Source organism: Pogona vitticeps, chromosome ZW-PAR, assembly GCF_051106095.1.
Source record: "Pogona vitticeps strain Pit_001003342236 chromosome ZW-PAR, PviZW2.1, whole genome shotgun sequence".
In the NCBI taxonomy this organism is placed as follows: Eukaryota; Metazoa; Chordata; class Lepidosauria; order Squamata; family Agamidae; genus Pogona; species Pogona vitticeps.
The window spans coordinates 1,577,882-1,596,803 of record NC_135800.1 but is presented as its reverse complement, the minus strand read 5'-3'; the positions used below and the strand labels follow the sequence as shown (position 1 = coordinate 1,596,803).

At 46.0% G+C, this 18,922-nt stretch overlaps 1 protein-coding gene across 24 annotated transcripts in view; it reads right to left on the bottom strand.

The window, feature by feature from the left end:
* The window catches only part of FNBP1 (formin binding protein 1), a 65,608-nt gene extending 50,121 nt beyond the window's left edge, over window positions 1–15,487 (bottom strand). For 21 of the 24 annotated variants that reach the window (XM_072984630.2, XM_078382738.1, XM_072984628.2 and 18 more), the window contains exons 1-2: window positions 14,943–15,339; window positions 14,649–14,723 (exon numbers count right to left, since the gene is read on the bottom strand). In XM_072984630.2, the coding sequence (XP_072840731.2) occupies window positions 14,649–14,723; window positions 14,943–14,966 (99 nt within the window). In that variant the 5' untranslated portion in view covers window positions 14,967–15,339. Of the gene's footprint in view, window positions 1–14,648; window positions 14,724–14,942 lie in introns of all 24 variants that reach the window. The other 3 variants (XM_072984633.2, XM_078382740.1, XM_078382743.1) reach the window with 1 other exon arrangement.
* Between the last annotated feature and the right edge of the window lie 3,435 nt (window positions 15,488–18,922).

Sequence of the window (18,922 nt, the reverse complement as noted above, 5' to 3'; positions counted from 1 at the left end):
ATCACCGGGGGGGGGGGGGAGAAGTGACTCTCCCAAGGCAGCTTTGACAAGGGTATGGATTTCTTTCGGCATTAAAGCAACGGAACGCATCCGGTTCTCGTTTGCGAACAAACCTATCATAAGAACCCCAAGAATGTCAACGTAAGGAACTAGGAAGACAAGACGGATTACCCCCGGACATCAAGGAATCTCTGCATCTCACCTAAGGATGGTGATGTTTTTTTTTGGGGGGGGGGGAACCCCAGCATTCTTGGAAAGAATCTCAGGTGCGTGAAGTCCAAAGAGTGAGACTCAAGTCATGGGACTTGCTGTTGAGTTCAACTTGAGTTGCATCGTTGACTTGACCTGCGACTCAACCCCGTTGGGTTGGGTTGTGTTTTTTTCAATGATTCGGACTTGATTCGCAACCCGGACCCATTTTTCCGAGCTGAGTGACGGAATCCCTATTCTTTTAACGAAGGACGCTGTAGACCCAGAAGCTTTGCAACGCTCAACGGAAGACGCAGGGGAGGAGGGTTTTCGATGGGGAGGGAGGGTCCCGACCTACACCCCAAACAGAACCCACCCACCCCTTCCTTTTTGTCTGGGGGGGGAAGCTTGCTTTCAATAGGGACTCAAGATTTGCAACATGGACCCAAGAACATTGCCATACAACCGGGCATTTAGAAAAGCTGGTCTCCTTAACTCCTGACGTTTCTACGGAGGAGTCCTTTAAAGCAGTGGTCCCCAACCTTGGGCCTCCAGATGTTCTTGGAATACAACTCCCAGAAGCCTTCACCACCACCTCTGCTGGCCAGGATTTCTGGGAGTTGAAGTCCAAGGACATCTGGAGGCCCAAGGTTGGGGACCACTGCTTTAAAGGACCATTCTGTTCTGACACCAAGATGGGGAAATATGTAGCTCTCCATGTATTCTTAGACTACAACTCCCATCGTTCCTCCTCCCTGACTGGGAACGCCAGAGTTGCAGACCAAAAAACATGTTCATGGGTCCTTCTTGAATGCTGCTTGAAAAACACGGATCCATTTGACCTAAGGGAGTCTGGAAATGTTTCTACACGCAGGGTATGAGGATGTATTAAATCCAGCCCTATTCCTTCCTGCATGGTTAAGAGAAATGCCATTATGCGCACTGTCAAAACCAGATCTGTGTGAAATCTGTCGGGGGAAAAAAACCAAATATTAACTGCAGATTAAGGTCAAACTTGGCCGGCTGATCCAGAAACGGCCATATGGTACACTTCGGCATGCGGCAATTTTGACGGGGGAAAACCATCCACAACAAATCATATCTAAAGATGCATCGTCAACTCAAGCTATAAAATGCTGTATTAATATGCTAGGTTTTGTTTACTTAGGGGAAAAGGTAAATCAGGGTGACTTTTAAATCAGGGTGCTAAATAGCAGATTTTGCTAATTGATGACCTCACTGCAATCCTACATAGGTTTACTCAAAAGCAAGATGCACTGGGGTGAAAGAGACTTGCTCGCAAATAAGTGGTTGCAGCTCTATCTTTATTGGGTATTTTAATATATTTTATATTTTTGTGTCTCATATACAATTATATCTCACGCCATGATCTCCGGGCGATGATGGCTTAAGGCAGGCAAAAACGGCGACAGAACGTCCGCTAGAGGGGAGCAGATTGATCTTCATTCATTTTAAAAAATGTAAATTATCACCGCTACTTTATCTGAGATGTGTTTAAGGGGTGTTCATTTTAAGTGAGTTTCAGGGCTATAATTGATTTAAGCGTGTATTTTGACAGCTGGGATCCGACTGAGAAATTACACCGGCGAAAAATTCCACGGGTGGGAGTTTCAGATGTGAATTCTTGCGGACGGAGAAGTCAGTGCAGATTTGGTGTCGCTTGCTACGGGATTCGGCTTACTCTCGGAGATGATGGAAAGATGGGGAACCCCGGAGCCCGAACAGTCAGTTGTGGGAGGAGATATGGGGTCTCAGGTGCTGGCACTGGGTCTCAAACCAAGCCTCCACCCTTAAGAGTGGGATCTGGAGGCCTGGAGAGAAGCCACTTCTGCTTTGGGCAAGGAGGATGGAGAGGTCCCAAAGAGGGAAGATGGGAGCATGTCCCAAAGTTGAGTTCTTATTGGAGGAGGACGCCAAACCACATGGGCAATGGACGACATTTAGGAGGAACACTGGGTGTAGGTAGGCCTCTCCAGCTAACGATCCCAGGGAGGAAGGGAAATAACCATGAAAATCCCCAATTCATGATGCAATTCAAGAATTCTGGGGAAGACCCTAATTGTGGGGAGTCCCACTCATCGTAATTAGAATATACGGCTCGCTTAAGTTTCTCCGCAGCTGGCAACTTCATCCGTTCACCGGGGTGTTTTAATGGGCATCAAGCAGGCCGCAGGCGGAGGTCCTAATTTCTGCTTGTCCAAAATGGATCAGCGGGATCGCCGGGCGTGAACAAAAGGAGTGCAGCGATCACTAATTAATTAAACAAAACTCGTTGACTCTCAGTCCTGCCCTTCCTTGCCATGTGGCAGCACAAATGTCTTCTTAAGACCATGGGCTGGGCCACCATCTCTTCTTAAAGGCAATGTGATCAAGCAAACGAGAGGTCCACCGTGTGATCGGTCCGAGGTCAGTTTGAAAGGTCACCGTTTCCTTTGGCAGGAACCTTTATGTCCAACCAGTTGAGTATCAACTCTACGGTCAAACTGGGCAAGACGTTGAGCTTCCATTTAGAAGCTGGTTGCTTGTTGGGTTCTCCAACACTGGGATCAACTCAGGTTGTTGAGGCTACCGCGATCGGGATGCGTCTCCTCACGACGACCGATCCCAAAACGAAGGTAGCCGATCCGCAAGACGCAGGGGCGAGACCAGCCCGTGCAAGAGAGAAAACCGGAAGAAAGTCTCCTCTACTTTCAAAGGCTCTCTGCTTCTAAATGCGAACGAACGTGTCCTGAGAAGATGTATTTCTTAAGACGTGACGAAAGATGGGATAGATTTCGAAGGAAGACCCAGGAGGACACAGATGAGTCATCTTCCTGCCACTTGACAAGAGAAACCGACGAGGGAGGCTACTGTGCAACAGGAAATGAGTTTAACTCTCAAACTAGGTCTGAAACGAGACGTAGAGCTCGTTCATACTCTACTAGGAAGTTCTCCTAGACGGTCAATTTCCTGCGAGTTTACACCGGGAACCCCGCCGTATCAAAGGAAGAACTCAACATCCTGCTATGAGCAAATCGTGGCACTGCTGACGTTCTCTCGCTATCACCAATAAAATCCCGGACGTCGTTTGGGGGGTTCTTCGGCAGCATTTCTAGGTTTTGGGCACCCCGGGCAACCGCAGTGGGGAGAAACGGGGACCTGGCAAAAGGTATAAACACCTTGAGGGGGGCACGTGGACCACGTGATCTTCACTCTTGACTTACGGATCTGATGGGAGACATAGGATCTGTTGCAAGGTCCACGTTGTGAGCCCCATCTTCTGCTCGGTTGAGTTGGCAGAGAGGTACACACAAAGCTTGCATCCCGGAAATATCGTTAAGCCTTTGGGGACTCAACGTCCTTAGAAACCGAACCGAAGACTGATCATTCGTGGCATAAATGAAGGTTTCAAATACTTTGAATGAGCAAACGTTTACGTATTCGGAGTCTGCCTGCCTTTTTTTAAGGCGTACGAAGGGCTCAAGCACCTGGAACACGCACCCTTGTATTTTTATTCGGATTTGTCCCTTAACTTCTGCAAAGTTTAAAATAACGCCCCATGTCCAGTGTGTGTTACGTGCAATGGTTTTGCCCCCATGATCGCCGCGGTCAACACTTCCAGTGTCGGGCCGCCATTTTGAGGGAGGCTCAACCAGCCAAGTAGTGATAAGTTCCAAAATGGCTTTCTTCTCTGCTAAATCTTATTCATGCCTCCTTTTGTGGCTTTAAAAAAAAAAAAGAAGCAGCTGGTCCTCAAGACACAATTCCGGTCAGGATACCGATTAAATATATCTGTTTCGGTTTTTAAAGGGTTTCGGGGGAGAGTCGTGCTTCTAATATAGTTTTTAAAGGTTTGGGTGTGTGGGGTGTGTGTTTTGTGGTGTTGCTTCTAAAACCTGCACAGCCTTCTTTGCTTTGCAAAAAAATAATTAAAAAAAGAGCAGGAAGAAGGAAAACGGAAGGGGAAAAAAAACCTCTAACCACAGATTTGCAGTTCTGCAGAGAAACGGCCATCTGCTTCTTTCCAGCATTACCTGCGACGGAAGAAAACGCAAGCGAAACCACGTAGAAAGCCCACCGCCTCTGGCGACAGCAAAAAATCGGATTTTTCCAAATAACAGAAAGGAGGCATTTCTCAACAGATCGAGAAGCAACAAACTAAATCTATGAAGGAAGCCACCAGTTGAAAGATAGTGTGTTGAGGTTTTTTAATATATATTGTTTGTTTGTTTGTTTTATAGTCCGTCTTTCTCCCAATACGGGGCCCAAGGTGGCTCACAATATTGTAATCAATCCATCCACCAGTCTGCCAATCAATCAATCAATCAATCAATCAATCAATCAATCAATCAATCAATCAATCAATATTTGGCAGCACAGAAAGAGGGGAGGGCTTTCTTTAACCCAGGACTAAGGACTCCCGAACAAGTTAGGGGATAAAGGAAAGGGACATGACCATAGATGCTAATTGGCCTATTTTTAAAATCACTTACAATTTTTAAACAGCTTGTTCCAGTCGGTTCTTGTTAACTGAAAAAGGGTTTCAGCAAGATAACACACACTTTTTTAAAAAAAAATACTTTACAGGTGTCCTCTTAACTGTCCAACACACCAAAGACCCCTTTGGATGCTCCTGCGTGTATTTATTTGCACTGCCAATTTCGTTTTTATTTTAATTCTTGGTTTGGTATGCCTTTGGGCGTTATGATCACGAGGGCTATTTCTTTTGCCGTCTACCGCCCAGCGTGGCCTCTGGCTACCTGGACAGTATAGGAGTCAAATAAATAATTTTTTTCAGAATGGAGCATCCAATGTTAGCCTATCCCAGTCATTTTGGGGACGAATTATGGCACAAAAAAGACTCAGAAGATCGGTTGCGCATCTCGTTCATCGCTTTTCATCCCGCTGGCCCATCGAGTCGGAGAAAGCCTTTCGAGAGAAGATGCCCCAGGAAGATCTCTCCCCCCCCCCCCAACTTTGGGCAGCTTTCTCTCCATCTTCCTCTTTCATTTATTCCCGATTTATTTCCAAGCCCCTCGACAACACGCAGAGACACCCATACAACTACTATGACAGGCGAGAGAGCCTTCCAGAGTCCATTAAACCTGACGAATAAAAGGCCCCGGCCGTTTTAAATTTTTTTGCCTTCCTGTATCTCTAGGATTCGCTCCAGGCAGAGATGGGCTACGAGTGATCAGCATCCGGGGAAAATACAGTATTGCAATTAAAAGATGCAACCTCGTTCTGGGGGGGGGATCTGGGGAAACAACTCCTCGGGGGACATTAATGTCACTTGGCTGCAGTTCGCAGCCTTCCCCCCCTCTCCTAATAAAGAATAAAAATCAGTATTTTCCGTGCTCGGTTCCGTGAAAAATGAAGAATGACAGTTCAAAGGAAGGCGACTTGGTCTGTGCCATTTTGGAAGGAATATGCTACAAGTAACCGTTTGTTTGTCTGTTTTTGTGTGTTTGCTGATAAACCCACCTTTCTCCTTTTGAAAAAAAAAGGACTCAAGGCGGCTCAGATCGCCCAAGGACAATATTTGAAGGTCAAATCGGCAAGTCTACAAAACCTTAAAAGGATCCAACAAATGCCACTCGTTTAAAAAAAAAAAACAGTAAACAAACGCAACCCCAAAATACATCCAAGAAAGGTAATACCAATCCATTTTAAAAAAATCCTACCCAGGCAAGCCGGTGACGGAGGAAAAGCATGCCTAAAGAAAAAGGTCTTTAGCTGCTGGCGGAAGGACGGCCAAGATGGGGGCCAGGCGGGCCTCCAGTGGCGGGGAGTTCCAGAGTCTAAAGGAGCAGCCACCGAGAAGGCCCTCCTCTCCTGGGTCCCCATCAAACGCCCCGGTGAGGATGATGGGATCGAGAGAAAGGCCACCCCTGAGGAAAGATGCTACACACCAGCAGGTGAAGGCAAAGCACTTATTGTTTTAGCTTTAATATTGTCTTTTAATGATATAAAAACTCTGTTATATCCTCATTGTTTACAGCTTTAAATATTGTCTTTCCTGCCACCTTGGGTCCTTTTTTTAAGGAGAAAGGCGGGGTAAAAATAGTTGAAATAAATAAATAAAGTCAAACTCCTCCACCGCCAGATGCCTAAACCACCGAGCTATCCGGCATGACCCATCAGCCACTCCAAGACCCAGGCTGGGAAAATAAATATATTAACCAACAGCGTCCGCCAAATAAGGCTGGTTCAACAGACCATGAACAGGCACGAGAACTTCGCCCCTATTAATGCCAGACGTGTAATTTAAAGACATGAAGCCTAATCCACAGAGCATTTCCTAGGATTAATTACTGGCTAGAGAAGCTGCCGGCCGAGCGCTCCTCTCGTGGCTGTTAACCCAAGACGGCAATTGTCTTCGAAAGGAATAATAAACCCCTCTCCCGGTCTTAATAACCTGGATATCCCTTTCCAACCACAGAGAACGGTTCAGCTCATGAATGGACTGGTGGCCAAGAACGCATCCTGGTTTCCCCAGTGTGCGGGCAAGCAAAGAGTTGCTGGACTCAAAGGGAGGTAACAGCCCCAGAGAACATCTGGAAAGCCGCCTGCTGCCTCCTCAATATACCCAATGTTGGTCTAAACCACCTTTGAGTAAGGTATTTTTGATGGCAAGTCATCTCCTGCACAGATGTATCCGGAACATCAATCGATCAGGGTTCTGCTTTGGGTGGCCCCGTCATCCGCAGTTCAACGTTATCAAACAGGGAGCCTCTCTGTCTCCCCCTAGCATCCAGTTCTGATACTGCCTCCTGGAAGCCCTTCTCAAAATGCAAAATAGCTAGGAATTCTCAACAGAAGAGGCTCGGTGGTTGAAACTGTTGAGTTGATGGAGGACCTTTGCCCCTTGGAAAGACTTCACTTCAACTCATGATTCAGAACCCACCCAAACCTTCCTTTTTTTGGGCGGGGGGGGAGAGCTTGTTTTTAATAGGGATTTGGACTTGGGTCTTGAGACCTGGGACCAAAGACTCGGACTTGAGACTTGGTAACAAAGACTCAGACTTGGGACTTGGGAGCAAAGACTCAGACTTGGGACTTGATAAGGAAGACTCAGACTTGGGACTTGGGACTAAAGTCTCAGACTTGAGACTTGGTAACAAAGACTCAGACTTGGGACTTGGTACCAAAGACTCAGACTTGGGACTTGGTACCAAAGACTCAGACTTGGGACTTGATAAGGAAGACTCAGACTTGGGACTTGGGACTAAAGTCTCAGACTTGAGACTTGGTAACAAAGTCTCAGACTTGGGACTTGGTACCAAAGACTCAGACTTGGGACTCGGTACCAAAGACTCAGACTTGGGACTTGATAAGGAAGACTCAGACTTGGGACTTGGGACTAAAGTCTCAGACTTGAGACTTGGTAACAAAGACTCAGACTTGGGACTTGATAAGGAAGACTCAGACTTGGGACTTGGTAACAAAGACTCAGACTTGGGACTTGGTACCAAAGACTCGGACTTGGGAGCAAAGACTCAGACTTGGGACTTGATAAGGAAGACTCAGACTTGGGACTTGGTAACAAAGACTCAAGACTCGGGCTTGAGATTCAGACCCATAGGCTTGCCAACATCCATGCTAAGAGTACACATGTGATGACGACTATAGTTTTCGTGGTTGAAACACCCTTGAATTTAAAAAAAAAGGGGGGGCAAGGAAATTCTGATACTAACCACCACTTCCTGCTCACTCAACATTTCCCCTCCAAAAGCAACAGGCCAAGAAATTTCGGGTGATTTTTGCTTGAAAAGGAAATGCAAATCTGAGAAAGGAGTTGAATGCATTTGCTGTGTTCTGGATAGTCCCTGTTCGGGGGCCGCACAGAAAGCAAAAGCCATTTGAAATAGGAACGTGCGTCCTTTAGCCGTCTGCTTCGCCCTTTCGTTAAGAAACGGACCTTCAAAACGGCTTTTCGAAGGGTCAACCTCTGAAGCCACTGTCCAAAGAGGGGCTCCTAATTTTTTTTAAAAAGGGGAAGCAACTGTTCAAGCGAAATGAAGTCAGGAAGACTTTGGGATGGTCAGGAAATGCTTATCAGCACTCAGTCACGGCTGTAATTCTTGAATCACATGCTGGAGCAACAACACGCTCGTGTATTAACTTAAGAACTGATGATTAGTGTGGAGAGAAAGAAAGAAATGTGTGAATTGAAATATTTAGGCTGCTATGAGCATAAAGCATCTCTATCGGAGTCTCCCTGTTGGATTTCTGCACAATGCCCTGATCTAGCTTTGTCTTCCTCCAAACCAGGCTCTGTTGTGTAATTGTGCTAGAGTGTAAGGAGTAATCAAAGAACACTAAAGTGAGAACTATCCATCCATCCATCCATCCATCATCACCTTTCCTTACCTGTCTATCTGCCTACCTACCTGCCTATCACCTTTCCTTCTTATTTATCTACCATCACCTTTCCTTCTTACCCATCCATCCATCGATCCATCGATCCATCGATCCATCGATCCATCGATCGATCCATCGATCCATCCATCCATCCATCCATCCATCCATCCATCATCACCTTTCCTTCTTATCTATCCATCCATCCATCCACCCACCCACTATGGATCCATCCATCCATCCATCCATCCATCCATCCATCCATCCATCCATCCATCCATCCATCCATCCATCCATCCATCCATCCATCCATCCATCTAGACTTAGGGCTTTTTTACTCCGGCACTATCACTAAACCAGTTTCCTGAAGCTAGGTTTTCGGAGTCGTTAGCGACTCCAGTTTAGCGGTCATAAGCTCCATCTGCTGCGAGTCAGTGGAACGGATAGAATGTCAGAGGGAGACTCACGGGACCTGGGTTCAAATCCTCGCTCTACCGTAAAAAGTCAACGGGGAAAGGCAGGGGGAAAGCCACTTCTTGAACAACTCACGGACGTTGGACGCCATGCTGATGGCACACGATACGAGTGCATTCTCCTGGCCTAAATTTATTTAAATGGACACTAGAAACCCATCGTGCTGAGCGCTCCTTCACCCTTCTAAGAAGAGTTGGGTATTTTTCAACTCTTCCCTTCTGCTTTCCCACCCGTTCTCCTCTGTTCTAACACATCCTTCACCTTGTAGCCCTCTGGGGCTGTTTGTTTGTTTGTTTGTTTGTTTGTTTGTTTTGGGCTCTACTTCAATCTTAACCATGCCCGAGAGCGAGTAGGTGGCTGTGTTTTGAACTATGGCAGCCAGTTTTGGCGTGATCCTTATATTTTTTTTTTCCTTCTGCGTGTCGACAGAAGGTGGAACAGCCTCGGTTCAGCTGTTATCTATGAACTCAACACAATCTGGCACACTTTGCAGTTACGGAAACAAAACCAATCCGGAAGAGCAGAGTCCCGTTAGATGCCAAAGGTGATCTGTTCTTAAGAATATGAAGCTACCTGCACAAAACACACGCACGGAGAGGTAAACAAAGGGCCGCAATCTTATGAGGTCTACACAGCCTGGCACCTTGGCATCACGGAGACAGCAAAAGGTCATCCAAAATCCGCCTTGCCTTTACGTGGAGGAGGCGGGGAGCTCGCCAGGTTTTCCTCCCACCTCTGTTACTACTCGCGAGTTGCAAAAGGCACAGTCCCCCCCCCCAGACGTCTAGCGCGTGGAATCCTCCACTCACACAACTCTTCAAACCCAAAAGATGTCCTGTTGGTTGAGAAGCCGTTGACTTAAATCCACTTGCTACCCACCCACCAACCCCAACCGCAACAGATCCACTGGATCAACGGGGCTGCCAGCGTTGGCTTACCCTTGAGCCAGTGATCCCATGGATCTACTTTGACTAGCAAACCAGATTTTGGCCAAGGACGCGGTCCAATTCAGCCTCTGCTTCCCTTAACGGAAAAACGGACAAGTCTGCAAGGTATAGATGGTGATCCTTGTCTTCCTCCTCGTTTGGGGTGGCCTGCACAAATTTAGCAGCACACTGCTGCTGAGCCTGGAAGCTCTACTTAGTCATGATGCCTCCTAGGTTTGACCCTATCTATGATCCGTAGTGTCTGTCCCAGCTCTACAGTTCTAAGATAGATGATGATGATGATGAAGAATTCCATAAATGACTGAGATCCTGCTGCTTAGCGTAGACAGTTGCAACGACGGGGGGGGGGGGGCATTGAATCAACAGAATATATGAAGGAGTTCACATTTCAGATCCCCGCGGATCGCATGGGCCGACTCGAGTTGCAACTTACTACACCGAGCAACAACAGTTCAGCCCCGTTCGTCGTTCGGCCAGCCCACCTCCTGCGTCGACAGAGAGACGAGCCACGCCGGGCTCCGACTCTTTGAATTTGCTAATAAAAACATTTGCCCGAAGTTAAAACAATTCTGCGCTCCGGCCGGTCCTGCAAAGGAAGTGAGGAAGGGCGGAAGACGAGCCTTTCTTTTTCGACTGTGTGATGGAGAGAGAAACACACACAGAGACACACAAAAGATCGGTTTTGATTTCTCTACAAGACCGGTTGGATTTTTTTTTGGCTCAGCCACTCTCAAGAGTACCTCTACTCCCCGGCTAGTTCTGAGTTATGGGGTGGAGGTGGTGGAAATACACCGTTTCGCTTTTTTCTCCCTCCGACTTCCTTCTTTGCAAAATATTCGCAGCCAGACTTTCCCCTTATCGTCCACCTCCTTCAACCAGAAATCTAGACACCCCCATGGATGGAGTCGGTCCTTAGGAAGTCAACCCTGCTGCTCCCCCCCCCAAAAAAAGGAATAAAACAGTTTCTCCACTGAAGGAGGTTGCAGGAAAAAGAAGAGTAAATTACAAAGGCGTTTGGTGTTTTTTTAAGGAATGTTAACTGGTACAACCAGAACAAAAACTGGCTACCCAAGAGGGCCCAGATTTCATTGGTTTTGGATACTCCTGCCGCCAACTTGGGTCAAGATGCTGTTTTACCGGTCAAATCCGTAAAATCTTGGGCAAAGCTGTCACTGTTCTGCGTCATCCGGCCGCTATTGACTTACGCCAACCCTCGTAGAGTTACGATCGGCTGGACAGCTCAATGGTTTAGGGATCTGGCCGCAGAGGTTGGGAATTCGATTCCCCCACGGAGCCTCCTGGACGGGGGATGATTTTATTTATTTATTTATTTATTTATTTATTTATTTATTTATTTATTTATTTATTTATTTATTTATTTAGTTAGTTAGTTAGTTAGTTAGTTAGTTAGTTAGTTAGTTAGTTAGTTAGTTAGTTAGTTAGTTAGTTTATACCCCGCCCATCTGGTCTATATGACCACTCTAGGCGGCTCCCTTCCACCTCTGCAGTTCTAAGATGATGAGGTTGATGAAGGCTTCAGCACTACCATACCCAGTGAGTCTCTATAGGCTGAGCAGACTTTGAACCCAGATCTCTTGAGTCCTTATCCCACTCTCCCCACATTGACCAGGAAGACGGTGGGGAATCGAATTCCCCACTACTCGCTCTGCGGCCAGAGACCCAAAATACTGAGCTATTTAGTAGTTCATTTGGGATGAACATCAACATCAAAACTGCAGAGCTAGAAGGGACCTCATAGATCATCCAGTCCAGCCCTTATCAAAGAGGCCCCACGCAGGAATCGAACTCCCAACCTCTCGCTCTGCAGCCTAGAGAGAAACAGATAATTTCAAAAGTGTGCACTCTTATTATCCTCTAGGAAAAGGCATTCTATGCTCTGAGATCCTTTGCCCAAAACGATCGGCATTTTCTTCTCCACCGAGGGAATTTCCAGTATGAAACGGGACTTGCGATGCATCTGATTCCGGCCGACGCACCGATCCTGTGCCTTTAATGCAACGCCGGTCCCCAAGCGGTCTGCCGCAGGTACATGCTAGCACCCACAACCCCATCAAGGGGAGAACAGACATCGCATCATCGGCCCATGGCGGGGCTCCTCGCATTTAGCGTGCGCCGCAGGAATTTCCAAACAGACAGAGACGGGCATTGTAATCCGTCCCTGTCCTGAAACAGCAGGCGTCTAGCGTGTCCTGTCGGGGAAAAGGTGCTGAATCAACAGGGTGGTCAGCCCAGCCCCACCATGCAGCCATCATCACACACCACTGCAGAAAAACTCCAGCCACCTGCATTTCACATTTCATCATGGGCCAACTCTTAGCCTTACACCACAGATCCTGCTAACTCCATACTTCCTCGACTCTGCCAGCTCTGTTTCCTCTTTACTGACCCCGCTGACCGAGGCAGAAACCTCGCCCGGCGTTCATACCCTGTCATTAAGCTATTTGGGGCCTCCGCAATTCCCCAAACTTCTCATCAACGGAAGAAACGTTGCCATTCCACAAAACACCACCGAGACACTCAACCCACACCTCCGCATCCTTTCCACCTAAAATCAGCCCTTTTAAATATATATATATATATATATATATATATATATATATATATATACTGTAAGAGGGAGTTAGATTCAGGTATATCTACCTGTATTGCCATCCCCTAATGATGGCAAATTGCACAGCCTACGTCAGGAAGCAAATCTGGAGAAATAGGCTACGACGACCTCATCAGGTCTAGCCTCTTGCTCAACCCACACCTCTGTACCTTTTCCACCTAAAACCAGCCCATGATTTTTAAACAGTGTCAGAGGGAGCTACCGTCAGGTATCTACCTGTCTCGGCGTTCCAGAAAAACCACCTGTCTAAGGACGGCCCGAGTCAGGAAGGAAATCTGGGAGAAATGCGCTCAGTGCTTAGACACAACCTCCATCAGGTCTAGCCTCTTGAAGGCCACTCATGAAAACCAGGAGCGCCTTAAAGACAGAGGCTTCTGCAATTTTTGACTAGCATTTTCCCTAGCTTTGCTGTTGTTATTTGTTGTTCTGTGTTGTCACGCGACCTCAAAAAAATGTGGCAACTCTACGAAAATCCATTTTAGGGTCAATTTAAAAAAAGAGCATGCGGTTTATAAGGTAAATTTTGGCTGCTTTATTCTGAAACGGTTGGAACGCACACCCTAGATGCATCTTGAGACTTGAGCCTCACAAAATTGTGTAAATAAACTTGTGCGGTGGGTCCCTTTCCATATGTTCCTCCACTCTAAGGTCTCCCTACCTCCGAAACATGGTTTATATACAAACAGGGAAACCTGGAAAGGACAATCACACACACACACACACAAACACACACACAAACACACAAACGGGCTGTTCAGATTGATGCATATATACAAGGCTTTTGTGATACCAACAGAGAACCACAAATACAAAAAAAATACTCCATTTCCATATATCTATTTTAACAACTGATCCGATTTTTTTCTCTCTCCTGGCGGAAACCATCCGAATCCCTCGGCTCCCGGTCTGCTACGGATTTACCTTTCCTAAAAAATAATAATAATAATAAATGGACCAAAAACACCCTTTTATAAACCTGCATCAATCCCTTTGCGGTCTGGTCTGTCTTTCTCATTTCTCCCCCTCCACCCCCTCCCTTCTCTAAATTGCAGTCTGGGGTTATCACAACAACGAAGCACACACATACACACACAAACGCCATCGTACTTCCTTCCTCTGAGTGGAGAAATACAAATTTAAAACAGGAAACCTCAGTCAGCATCGCCCTTTTTTTTTCCTAGCAAAAAACACACACCCTCCTCTTTTACTAGAGATTCGAAAGCGATGATAGATAGATAGATAGATAGATAGATAGATAGATAGATAGATAGATAGATAGATAGATAGATAGATAGATAGACAGATAGACAGATAGATAGATAGATAGACAGATAGACAGATAGACAGATAGACAGATAGATAGATAGATAGATAGATAGATAGATAGATAGATAGATAGATAGATAGATAGATAGATAGATAGATAGATAGATAGATAGATAGATAAGGAAGGAAAATAGATATTTTTAGATAGATAGATTTCACTTTATCACTTTAAATATATAATTATAAGCTTGTGGATGACAGATAGATAGATAGATAGATAGATAGATAGATAGATAGATAGATAGATAGATAGATAGATAGATAGATAGATAGATAGATAGATAGATAGATAGATAGATAGATAGATAGATAGATAGATAGATTTGATCCCCCCCAGAAGACAATCGTTTATTACTTTGAATATATAATTCTGATAACTATATGTATATCTTCTGTGCCCGGCCAAGGCCCCTTCATCCACAAACTCTCTTTTTTTCTCCCCCCCCCATGCCGAATCCCGTGCATAGCCAGCATTTCAGGCTGGCCTTTGAGGGGGGGAAAGAGGGGAGGAAAAGGGGGTGGGGGAGGCATCTCCTCCAGCCACACTGCAGAGGGAAATCCCAGATCCCACCAAAAAGGAAAAATCCTTTAGCTCGCAGACCGTTATTCCCCCCCCCCCAGGAGGCGGATAAGGTACCCAAGATGGGAAAAACCTGGGGGGGCTGGTTTTATTTTAATTTAGGATTTTATTTTATTTTTTGCAAGGCGCACTTTCCTACCAATTTCCCAAGGCGGGTCTCCAGCGGAAGGCAGGCGCATGCCTGCAGAATCCGGCCAGCTCTTTGCCCCCTTCCCTGTTGATACATGCAAATGTATAGAGATGTACACCAGACCCAAATATATATGGATATATATGGATATATTGTATATATATACACACCAAACCCACCCACCCCAGCCAATCCAGGCTGTCTCTCATATCATCCCCCCCCCAAAAAAACCACACACACCATCAGGTCTTATTTCCCCCCCCAACACACACACACATATTGGGAGGGGGGGTTGCCACTTACCCACAGCTCTGTCCCCCAGCTCATGGTTCCAGGAGGTCCAGCTTAAAGGAGGAAGAGGAGGCCAGCCGTGGAGGGTGGGATCCTGATCAAGCTAGGGGTGGGGGGGCTGGTTTGGGGGTCCAGGCACCCTTTTCCCCTGCCTGCCCCCCCAGCCACCCCAGGGTGGGGGAAAGAAGGTGGAGAGTCTTGCAAAGGATTTTGCAAAAAAAAAAAGGGATTGCATGCAGGATTGCACCCACCCCACCCCCCAATCAAACAGGGAAAGCGTCTTTTCTCCCTCCCCCTTTTTTAAAATTTTTCCTGTTGTTGCTGATTTTCCAAATCTTTTTCTCCCCCCCCCTTTTTTTTTTTTGCAAGGCTTTTTGCTCCTCCTAGGATCAGATCCTGCTACCTTCTCATGGTTGCAATGGGGCGGGGAGGGGAGGGAGGAGGATGATGAGGATGATGATGTGGGGGGCGGGTGGGAGGGAGGCGTTGCAAAGCTCTCCGCCAGCAAGCCCAAGGATCTGGGCTTGGAGAGGCAGCCCCGGATTCTCTGCTAGGGGAGGGGAAGGGAGGGGAGGGGAGGGAGGCGGGGGGGGACTTGACAGCTCCCGGGGGTGGTGCGCATGCGCCCGCCTCCAGCAGGGTGGGAGGGGGTTAAAAGAGAGAGACAGACAGACGGACAACCGGAGGGGAGGGGGGGAGGCTGCCTCGTGCTGCAACTGCGCAGGCGCACAAAAGGGGACCCTTTGGCCAGCCAGCCCTGTTATTGCAAACCACACGCTTTGCAGCACCTTTTTTTAATAAAGCTTTTTTTCCTCCTTCCCCCAGAAACATTTTATTTTATTTTATTTTATCTCACTCTCTTTCCTTTCATGTCCTTTTCCTTTATTTCATGTTCTTTTCTTTGATTTTTTTATTTTACTTTTATTTCCTTTTACAGTATTTTATTTTACTTTTATTTCCTTTTACAGTATTTTATTTTATTTCCTTTCATGATCTTTCCTTTCGCTCTCTTTCATTCCTTTTTTACTTGGTTTCATGCGGCATTCTTCCTTTTCTTCGACTTTCTTTTCTTTAACTTTTGTTTCATTTTTCACGATCTCAAATCGTTAAATTTCATTGCCTCTGGCTTGATTTATTTAATTTATTTATTCATTTATTAGAGTTCAACCCAGCACTCCCCCCCACTAGATGGCGTCTATTCGGGGCAGCTTGCAAGTATCATAAAATATCATAAAAACATCATAAACATTAAACAACTGAATCAATAATATCGTGTATTCAAGATGGGGAATGACAGAAAACAAATTTGATTTCACTTTTGATTTCATCTTCTTCCGTTGTGTCGGCTCAGCCCGATGCTTGGCCAAACCTCCCAACCTCTGGCTGCGCAGCCGGACCGGATCGTGCGGCACGCCGTGAGGTGGGGCCTCCGTGGCTCGGATTTGATGTCCCTGCGCGTTCCAGAGAAGCACCGTCGGATTCAGAATTTGGAGCCCGATGCCTTGAACCCGTCATGTTCCTCAAAAACTTCCCGGACAATTTTATTTTTTGCAGGGTGCATCCTCCTACAGAAAGAGGCTGTATCCACCGGGGAACATCCCTCGCGGCGAAGGGCCGTACGTGGTCTGTCGCGATCCAGTGTGTTGCCATCACATCCCCGTGCATGCCGGCAGAATTTAGCCCAGAGCGTAACACGGCCTCCGCGCGCCGGCCTTCTTCCCGTACAGCCCTCCAAAAACGAATCCTCTGACCCCGCACGCTTCGATGAATACCAAAGTATTTGAAATCACACATACAAAACCGCCATAACAAGCATACTAGCTTAGCCAGCAGCTCAGAACAAATCGCTCCACTTCTTATCTGGACTAGGGTTGCCAAATGGTTTTCTAAAAACGAGTGACCCGCTCTTCTGCGATTCCGGGAGAGTTTCGGATCTCCGGATCCCCAGGCATCTGTTCGGCCTCGCTCTACGCCAAGTTAAAAATGACTCTCTTCGCCTGCAAATCTCTGCTTGGCACGCGCCTATTAAAAGCACAGCTAACGGTGGAGAGTAGAGAAGTTGGCAAGCCTAAGGAAATCAGAGTGTGTTTTTCTTTTTCTGCACGCTCATCCACAGAGAGGGTTGCCAAATTTTTAATCGGTACAGTGGTATTTGCCTATACAGTAAAAAGCCGGACATAATGTACGTATCTTTATTGGGTTCTGTTTTCCTGGCGTGAATGAGGAATCTACATTTGTTAGATGTGGCTACCCTCTTAAGAGGAAAAAGCACAGCATTTCACTCCCCGATCCCCATTAAATGTACACTTACTTGCAGCCTTGCATGCTGCCTCTACTGGGTGTGGCTGGAAGGGACCTTTATAGGCTCAGGTGACTGTATATCTACTCAGCACTAACCAATCATTTCTTCCAGCTTTGCAATCTATAGAGAGACCCGCCTCTATGCCGAGTGTCTTTTTCCCTCTCTTTCCTCTGTTGGCAGCAGTTGTTTCTTTGCTGTTGATCAGTTCGGTTGGTTGCTACGCCTATGTGTGCAAAGAAATTGTTTTTCTGATATTCTCCTAGAAATATCTCAAAGTGAGTTATTGAGACTAAGTGCCTGTTAAGGAGGGGAAAAGGGGGCGACTCTGGGGCATTCTTCTCTATGAATCTCTGCACTTCTACTGCATAGCAAAAAAAAAATTATTAGAAATTCAAAACTATGCAATATATTTGTAAGTATATTGCAGAAGGGGAAAAACAGCAGGAGACAGGGATATTGAACTGCTGCTACAATCTGTGACCTGATTAATGCCATCTTGATTTAATGTATGCATTCTAATTAATTACTTGATTAACAATCAAATATATTTGCATACAGGTGAAGATCAGTTTGATGCTAAAACACACTTCCTTTGATTTCGGATTACAGTACATGATACAGCAAAATCATAAAAAAGTGATTCTGTTGAAGAGAGAGGCAGGAAGGACTTTGAAGATGATGATTACCATTTTTCATTTCTTGCAATAACACCAGAGAACAGTATTTTTTTAACTACAGCACCCTGAATCCCCTGAGATTGGCCACAAAGGAGTTTTAGCCCAGACAAGTAATTTTCCAAAACTCTTCTTAATCTTCACCTATCCACTGCTAGATTAACTGGGGCATAAATTTTCATCACAGACATGGCACAAATATAAAACTCGACTGTGCTAAAGGGCTTTTGATCTGTGAGACTTCCCCCCCCTCTTCAGCTGGTTTTTAGAAAATGCCTAAAAGGACGTTTTTAATTTTTTTTAAAAAATGCTTTTAATCTGATCATCATCCTTTTAATCTATGAGAAATTGCTTTGGGGGTGTCCTGGCTAGATAGGAAAGAAATAAACCAATGTTTTGAATAACACACATAAACAAAATTGGCGTGTGGGGGGACAGAGGATCAGTCCCAGAATCTCTAATTAAAGGGGGTCGGCAACATGAAGCCCTCCAGATTTTGCCCCACTGCAGTTCTCCTGGCCCGTTTGGATATACAGGACCACGTCTGCCAAAAAGTATTGTCCCTGACATCACCGGGAGGACTGCAATAGACCTGCCCCGATTTAAAAGATCAGGCGACAAATAAGAGTGGAATTATAAGGACAGATTGGTGGTTTAGGCTTTGGTTGTGAGTTCAAATCCCCTCTGGTCCTCCTTGAAAGGGGCTGGTGATCCACAGAGTCCCTTTCAGCTCTGCATTTCTGAGATGGAGATGATTGTTATTATTCATCCTTGGGGAAAGCTACAAATAAAAATAGTTAATACTGAACTGGAAGGAAACTAATTTGACGTGGTTGGTAGAAAGAAGATTCTCCTGCTCAAGGATTAATTCACAAACCACCTTTTCTGACCAGTTGATTAACTGCTGCAGGTTTGATAATAAACTGATTATTTGCAATTAAATGAGTACTCGGGTGTCCTTCTCTGGAAACAGCAATATATATATATATACATATTAACAGCATTTGCATGACATC